The 8899-nt window shown below is 53.0% G+C and overlaps 1 protein-coding gene across 3 annotated transcripts in view; it reads right to left on the bottom strand.

Annotated features, from left to right (window-relative positions):
• Positions 1-2460: 2460 nt before the first annotated feature.
• The window catches only part of NADSYN1 (NAD synthetase 1), a 32179-nt gene continuing 25740 nt past the window's right edge, over positions 2461-8899 (bottom strand). For all 3 annotated transcript variants that reach the window (XM_076001729.1, XM_012757630.2, XM_076001730.1), the window contains 4 exons: positions 8432-8501; positions 3818-3946; positions 3030-3206; positions 2461-2716 (listed from right to left, as the gene is read on the bottom strand). In XM_076001729.1, the coding sequence (XP_075857844.1) occupies positions 2669-2716; positions 3030-3206; positions 3818-3946; positions 8432-8501 (424 nt within the window). In that variant the 3' untranslated portion in view covers positions 2461-2668. The remainder of the gene's footprint in view (positions 2717-3029; positions 3207-3817; positions 3947-8431; positions 8502-8899) is intronic.

Below are 8899 nucleotides of genomic sequence, written 5' to 3'. Positions count from 1 at the left end.
ATATGAAATTCAAATTTCATCCCATAAATAAGGTTTTAGTGGAACACAGCCATGCCGTTTGTCGCGTGTGGTCTGTGGCTGCTTTCTGCTACGGTGGTAGAACGTTCTGGGCCGAAGCTGCCGGGAGCTGGTCTGGACTGGACGCACCCATGACGCAGAACAGGAGGAAAACCCCCTGGCTGGGGCCCTCACACATGCGCAGGGAGCCCTGGGCTCTCCCTGGGGTGCCCTCAGGCTGCCTTGTCCTTTGAGTGACATGTGTCGGCCAGACGCTCGGAGGGCTTCCCAGCAGCGGGGGGACAGGCTGCTGCTCATCTCAGCTCTCAGGCCGGGCGAGAGGCTTCCTGGACTCTGAACAAGCTCTGGGCCTGATGCCAGGGGACAGTCCCCTCTCCAGGAAGGAGGCTGGTCCTCTCGGTGTTGGGGGCTTAGGACAGAGCCCGGGGCCCCTCGGCAACCTGCACACAGCAGGGAGGAATGCACAGCCTCTCGCTGGCCGAGCTGTGGTGCTGACTTCACTGATGGGCCACTGCCCGACCAATGGAGGGACATTGTCCTGCAACTGGAGGGACACTGCCCTGGTGACTGTCCTACACTGGAGGGACACTGCCCCGTCACTGAAAGGACACTGCTGTCAGTGATGACTGTCCTATAGTGGAGGGACACTGCCCTGTCACCGGAAGGACACTGCTTTGTCAGTAGTGACTGTCCTATAGTGGAGGGACACTGTCCTGTAACTGGTGACTGTCCCACACTGGAGGGACACTGCCCTGTCACTGGAGGGACACTGCTGTCACTGATAACTGTCCTATACTGGAGGGACACTGTCCTGTAACTGGTGACTGCCCTGTCACTGGAGGGACACTGCCCTGTCACTGGAGGGACACTGCCCTGTCACTGATGACTGTCCTATAGTGGAGGGACACTGCCCTGTAATTGGTGACTGTCCTACACTGGAGGGACACTGCCCTGTCACTGAAGGGACACTGCCCTGTAACTGGTGACTGTCCTATACTGGAGGGACACTGTCCTGTCACTGGAGGGAAACTGCCCTGTAACTGGTGATTGTCCTACACTGGAGGGACACTGCCCTGTCACTGAAGGGACACTGCCCTGTAACTGGTGACTGTCCTATACTGGAGGGACACTGCCCTGTCACTGGAGGGACACTGCCCTGTCACTGAAGGGACACTGCCCTGTCACTGATGACTGTCCTATAGTGGAGGGACACTGCCCTGTAACTGGTGACTGTCCTACACTGGAGGGACACTGCCCTGTCACTGAAGGGACACTGCCCTGTAACTGGTGACTGTCCTACACTGGAGGGACACTGCCCTGTCACTGGAAGGACACTGCTTTGTCACTGATGACTGTCCTATACTGGAGGGACACTTCCCTGTCACTGGAGGGACACTGCCCTGTAACTGGTGACTGTCCTACACTGGAGGGACACTGCCCTGTCACTGATATCCTATACTGGAAGGACACTGCCCTGTCACTGGAAGGACACTGCTTTGTCAGTAGTGACTGTCCTATAGTGGAGGGACACTGTCCTGTAACTGGTGACTGTCCTATACTGGAGGGACACTGCCCTGTCACTGGAAGGACACTGCTTTGTCAGTAGTGACTGTCCTATAGTGGAGGGACACTGCCCTGTAACGGTGACTGTCCTATACTGGAGGGACACTGCCCCGTCACTGGAGGGACACTGCCCTGTCACTGGAGGGACACTGTCCTGCAACTGGACACTGTCCTACATTGGAGGGACACCGCCCTGTCACTGGAGAGACACTGCTGTCACTGATGACTGTCCTATAGTGGCAGGACACTGCCCTGTCACTGGTGACTGTCCTATACTGGAGGGACACTGCCCCGTCACTGGAGGGACACTGTCCTGTAACTGGGCACTGTCCTATACCGGGGAGACATTGCCCCTGTCACTGGTGACTGTCCTACACTGGAGGGACGCTGCCCTGTCACTGGAGGGACACTGCCCCGTCACTGGAGGGACACTGTCCTGTAACTGGGTACTGTCTATACTGGGGAGACATTGCCCCTGTCACTGGTGACTGTCCTACACTGGAGAGACGCTGCCCTGTCACTGGAGGGACACTGCCCCGTCACTGGAGGGACACTGTCCTGTAACTGGGCACTGTCCTATACTGGGGAGACATTGCCCCTGTCACTGGTGACTGTCCTACACTGGAGGGACGCTGCCCTCTAACTGGGGACACTTCCCTATTACTGGGGGGCACTACTGGAGGGTGCACGTGGGTGGGAGGACAGGGCTCCTCCCTCCGTTTTCTGCTCCGGAAAACCCCTCTGGCCTGGAGGCTGCTGTCCTTGCTCCGGCTGCAAAGATGCAGCCCGCCGCGCCTGGAGGCTCCTGCTCGCCCAGCGGCTTCCCGTCGAGCCACCGCTGTGGCACGGGCGGGGAAAGCACACGCCGCACGGGAAGGCTTAGAAGTCGCATGAGATTTATTGCAGCCTCTTCCTAAGGAATCGTTAATGGAATGAAAAGATCCCTCTCCCTCGAAATGGAAAGCAAAGCTTGCGGGACGCGCCGCGCTGGATGGGATCGGCAGAGGTCCTCGCTGTGGCTGCGGTCGACGCCGACAAGGTGACCTGGGGTCCTCGAGGAGAGGGGGCGTCCGGGCAGCATCGACCCTCAGTCCCCTGCCAGGCACCGCCGCTCTGCCGCCTCCAGCTGCAGAACCTGGAGAGAGAAGCCCGGACACCACGGTCCGTGCGCGGACTCTCGGCAGCCGAAACACGCCAGGGGGGTGGAGCGCCCCGGGGCCGGAAAAGCAGGCTGTCGAGGCGTCTCCCCAGGGCCCGCGGGCGTGTGGGCTGGAGAAGGCCGAGGGGGCCGAGTCTCGTCACGGGCTCGGTGGTCACTGCAGACGCCGGGGCGCAGGTGTTTCCGCCTTTACCTGCGTGTGCATCTCACGTCTCCACCTGTCCTTTTCCAGGCCACACAGCCTCCGGACCCCCTGCCCGGTCTGGAGAACCACTCTTGCTTGACTCACCTGGTTTTCTATGCACCGAAACTGCCACGGCCAGCCGGTGTTGTACAGAAACGGGCGCAGGTCGAACCTGTTGTCGTCGGGACTGTAGTTCTCGGCGTGGTAGGCGGGCGTGAGCGTGGTCATCTTGTGTCTGTTCATGGCGTACTTGGAGAAAAACCGCTTCACTTTGTCGGCCACCTGGAGGGCGCGCAACGCACGGGCTTCGAGTTAGCAAAGCTGGAAGGGCCACGGCTAGAGTTTGGACGCTGCAGCAGGCAAGCCAGCGGCTGACAGGTGACACCCCCGAGTGTGACCTTCCCCAGCGGGAGTGGGGAACGCCAGTGCCCAGTCCAGGGGGCTGTGGAGCCACAACACCGAGGACTCCCTGACTCCAACCCCATGGCACACTGGCTGCTTCAGGAGATCCGTGGCGAGCCCACAGAGTCATTTTGTGAGGCTTCTGGGAGGTCCCGTGGGACCACCCTGTCTGTGGGCTTCGGCCCTGGTGAGACCCACAACTAACAGAAAAGCCATACTACTCTGACCTTGAACTTGAAGTTTGGGTTCTGCCCGCAAAAAGAGGAGAGGGGCTTGTTTCATGTCCTGCTGCCCTGGGGTGGCTGAGCCACCGCAGGGCAAACCGATGACCCGAGCTGGTAGGGAGGAGAACTGGACAGTGTTATTGAGAGGGACAGTTTCATTCTGTGAGGGTCACGTGGTATTTACTTGCCCCCACAAGTCAGATGGAGCCCTGCAAAGGCGACTGCACCTGACGGGTCCCCCTCTGTGAATCGTCACCCGTGGCTCACCTGTCGTGGGGAGCAGATGTCACTCCACAAGGTGAGGAGTTTGCAGAACATGCTGTAGGGCCCCGCCTTGGCGACCTTCCGGAGTCTCCCAAACACCGAGAGCTCCTCGTATGTCATCCCCATGTCCTCCTGCAGAGGACAAAAACCCATGGCACAGGGTGACCCCACGTTGGGGCAGGAGGAGAGCTTAGAGCTTCTACCGGAGATGGGAACCCGGGACCCGGGGGCGAGCCTTCCCCAGAGAGATAGGAGCTGCTGCTCAGCCTGTTTCCCCAGCACTGATCGGCCAAGAAGGATGTGACAGTCCAGAAAAAGTGACCAAGAGCTAGACATTTGGTTTTGAGGACTGCACTTGGGTGACCTTAACCCCCGGAAGCTGTGACTGTGATGTTATTTGGAGAAAGAGTCTTTGCAGATGTAATTCAGTTAAAGATCTTGAGAGGTGATGACTCTGGATGCACAGCGGGCCCTAAATCCAGGGACAGACGTCCCTAGAAGGGGTAAGAGGAGAGACAGGAGAAGCCCACGGGAAGACAGACACAGAGACTGGAGCGTGGTGGCCACTGGCCAAGGAGCACTTGGAGCCACCAGAAGATGGAACAGACGGAAGGAGCCTCCCGTGGAGCCTTGGGGGGACCACAACCGGCCAACACCGTGATCTCATGTTTCTGGCCTCCAGAAGGGTGGAGAAGACAGTCCTGTTGCTTTAAGCCATCCAGCTTGTGGCCATTTGCCACGGCAGCCCCGGGTGAGGCTCGGCATGCTGAGCAGCCGGATCCTGCCCCCGCCCTCCCAGCCCGCTCCCTGGCTGTGTGGAGGGTCAGAGAAGAAGGAACAGGGCTCACTGAAATCTGGGCCATGCAGAAGGCCCCAAGACGCCACTGGCGTGACAGTGCCAGGCCACCAACTCCTCCAGCAGGGCTCAGGAGAGTCAATTTCACCTTGAGGCTTACAAAACCCAGACCCATCTCCACTTTCAATACCTGCTCTGATTCCCTCTCGATTCCCTCAAACCCCTGAACCCTCACACCAGACGCAGAGCTAGAGCTGTCATCGGAGATGACACTGCCAGAGCCACCATCAGAGACATGGCCAGGCCATTATCAAGGCAGACGTGAATGCTGGCATTTGGGATCCACAGCAGTGTGGCCCTTACCTCCAACCAGGGTGTGCAGGACCCTCCGTGACGTGGCCCCTGCCCCACGCCCCCATCCTCCCCACTCGGATGTAGCCGCCCTGGCCTTCTCTCAGTCCTTGGCTCATCCTGAACCCTGTCTAAGGGACGCTGCCACTCCCGGCCATCTCTCTCTATTGTGTCTCCCTGTCTCTTTTGTTTGCAGCACTCCTCATGGTTACACTCTTCTTCTCTGGGCCCTCCAGGGGACTCTACGATTTTAAGAGCAGTGGCCACACCTGTCCTGTTCACAGTGGAGTCCCTGGCACCGGACAGGTTTGGGAACACGAAGCTGCTTTACTGGTTTCTTTTGTGTGAAGTGAATATCTTCTAGTGTAACATTTTAATTTCTCCAATTCAACGATAACGGCTGGAGTCTTCACTACCCCACTTGCAGTGATGGATAGAACTAGACGGAACGTTAAGGAGGCAACAGAAGATCTGGTCGAGGCTGCAAACCAGCGAGACCCAACAGACACTGCAGAACTCCCCGCCCAGCGGCAGCGAACACACGTTCTTGTCAAGCGCACACGGGGCGTTCTCCTGGACAGGCCACGTGCTGGGCCCTGAAGGAAGCCTCAGAAAACTTTAAAGCTTTGAAGTCATACAAAGTAGGCACTCTAACCACAAGGGGATACAACTAGAAAGTCAATAACAGAAAGAAATTTCAGAAATTCACAAACATGGAAATTGAGCAGTGCACTCCTAAATAACCAATGGATCAAAGAAGAAATCGCAAGAGGAATCAGAAAAGACTCTGGTGAGTGAAATGAAGACACAGCACCCAAAAACACGGATGCAGGGAGAGGCTCGCTAGGAGGGAAATTAATAGCTGCAAACACCTATGTTAACAAAGAAAAAATGATCTCGGATCAATAACCTAACCTTCCACCTTCAGATGCTGGGAAAAGAAGAGCAAACTAGACATAAAGCAAATAGAAGGAAGAAAATAACAGAGATTTGAGGGGAATTAAAGAAATGGGGCATACAATAATAAAAGAGGAAATCAACAAAACTAAAAATTGTTCTTTGAAAAGATCAAAAGAGGCCGGGCGTGGTGGCTCACACCTGTAATCCTACCACTCTGGGAGGCTGAGGCAGGTGGATCATTTGAGCTTAGGAGTTCAAGACCAACCTGAGCAAGAGCGAGACTCTGTCTCTACTAAAAATAGAAAGAAATTAGCTGAACAACTAAAAATATATAGAAAAAATTAGCCAGGCATGGTGGCGCATGCCTGTAGTCCCAGCTACTTGGGAGGCTGAGGCAGGAGGATCGCTTGAGCCCAGGAATCTGAGGTTGCTGTGAGCTAGGCTGATGCCACAGCACTCTAGTCTAGGCAACAGAATGTGATACTGTCTCAAAAAAAATAAATAAATAAAAAGTAAAAGAAAAGATCAAAAGAAAAACCTATCCATCCATTCACCCTATTGGTTCTTTCTGGAAAATGCTAACTAACACAGACACAAACTGATTGAGGAGGAAATGTGAACAGGCCTTTAACAAGAGGTTGGATTAAAAATGAAGACACTTCTCACAAAGAAAAGCCCAGGTCAGATGGCTTCCCATGAACTCTATCAAAATTGTATAGAACAATACCAATTCTTCACAAACGCTCCAAAGCACAGAAGAGGAGGGAACACTTCCTAACTCTTTCTACCAGGCCAGTATCTCCTTGATATCCAATCAGACAAAGACATCACAAGGAAAAGAAACTACGGATCGATATCCCTTGTGAATACAATCCTCAACAGAATACCAGCAAACCAAAGCCAGCAATATACGAAAAGGATTATACACCAAGACCAACAGGGAGTTATCCCAGGAATGCAAGGCTGGTTTAACATCCGGAAATTGTAGAAAGAGCATTTGACAAGATCCAACACCCTTTTATGATAAAAGCACTCAAAAAACTAGGAATAGAAGGAAACTTCATGAACAATATAAAGGACATGTATGAGAAATCTGCAGCTAACATCACACTTGCTAGGGAAAAAAACTGTACCTTTCCCCACTAACATCAGGAACAATTCAAGGATATCCCCTCTCATGGCTTCTATTCCATATTGTACTAAAGGTTCTAGCCTGGGAGATTAGGCAAGAAAAGGAAATAAAAGGCATCCAGATTGGAAAGGAAGAAGTAGAATTACCTCTATTTGCAGATGGCACGATCTGGTAAACAGAAAATCTTAAGGAATCCACTAAAAAGCTATTAGAACTAATAAATGAGCTCAAGAGAGCTATGGGGAATAAAAGCAACATATAAAAATCAATTGTGTCTCTATACACTAGCGATGAACAACCCCAAAATGAAATTAAGAAAAGCATTTCGTTTATAGTACTATCAATAAGAATAAAATACTTTAAAATAAATTTAACAAAAGAAGTACAAACTTATATTCAGAAAACTAGAAAACACTGTTGAAAAACACTAAAGGAGAGTTAAATAAATAAGAAGACATCCCATGTTCATGGTTCAGCAGACTTAATATTATCAAGATGGTAAACCCTGCCCCAACTGATCTACAGGTTCAATGCAATGCCCATCAAAATTCAAGCTGTTTTTGTTTTTTGCAAAAATTAACAAGCTGATCTCAAAATTCACATGGAAATCCAAGAGATCTAGAGTACCCAAAATTATCCTGAGAAAGAACAAAGTTGGAGGACTCATAGTTCCGGATTTTAAAACTTCCTACAAAATTATAGTAATCAGGGTAGCATGGTACTGGCATAAGGAAAAACACGCAGATCAAGGTAATGGAGTCCAGAAATAAACCCTACGTTTACAAGAAAGGTGACAAGATAATTCTAGGGGAGAAAGAATAGTCTTTTCAACAAAAGGTGCTGGGTCATTTGGATATGCACATGCAAAAGAATGATGTCGGACCCTTTTCTCACACCATACATAAAAGTTAACTCACCTAGATTATAGACTTTCTAAATCTAAGGACTAAAAGTATAAAACTCTTGGAAGAAAATAGAGCAGTAAGCCTTTGTGACATAAGGAGGCTGGAGGGCCATGTGTCTTATGATAAAGGGCAATGGCCACTCCAGCACCTGCTGAGCTACAAACCACAGCTGTGGCCCTGATCACCACGGGCCAGTGTGAAATGGAGAAGTCAAGAGAATTCTTCTCTGAGGTCACTCAAGCTCCTGGAGAGACTCCCCTCCTGCTAGCCAGGGACCTGTATTTCTCAGCTCGCCATCCGCTCTCCCTTCCCACCTGCCTCACCCCCGCTTTCCCGGGCCCCAACCAGAAGAAAGCTGGATCGAGGTGTCACAGGTTGACAATGCGACGGACGCGGAAGCCTGAGCACCAGGCCAGGAGCCCAGCAGTAGAGCACAGTTCCGCAGGGCAGAAAGGAGGCAGGAAGGGGGCACCACCACCATGCAGAGGTGGGCAGGAGAAGAACAGGGACCACGAGAAGGCCACCACCATTACCTCGTCAGTCTGGGACACGTGTCCGTCAGCCAAGGGCTCCAGCTCTGCGGTGGCCGGTGCTGACAGGATGCTGCAGCCAAGACACACAGAGGTCAGTCACTGCAGCTGCTAACGTGCTCGTGAGCTGTGGGAGAGAATCCCCAAACCACCTGTCCCAAGCCCGCTGGCCACTTTGTCCTGTTCACCACCAGCAGAGCCACGCCGAGGGGCGTCCTAACCTGAGACTGGGAGGCACAGCACAGGGACACCCCAGCCTTACCTGGGGCTAGATAATTCCCTGAAGTTGGGACCGTAAGTGTCCTGTGCGCTGTGGGACAGTCAGGAGTGTCCTTGGCCTCTATCTCTACTGGAGGCCAGTAACAGACCCCATGTGAAACTAAATGTCTCCAGACATTGCCCAATGTCCCCTGGGGACACAAATCACCCAGGAAGGACAAAGAGGAGAAAGGACATTCCTACTACAGGAAG

Source organism: Microcebus murinus, chromosome 4, assembly GCF_040939455.1.
Source record: "Microcebus murinus isolate Inina chromosome 4, M.murinus_Inina_mat1.0, whole genome shotgun sequence".
In the NCBI taxonomy this organism is placed as follows: Eukaryota; Metazoa; Chordata; class Mammalia; order Primates; family Cheirogaleidae; genus Microcebus; species Microcebus murinus.
Note: the sequence above shows the minus strand (reverse complement) of the source record. Positions and strands in the feature narration are given on the sequence as shown.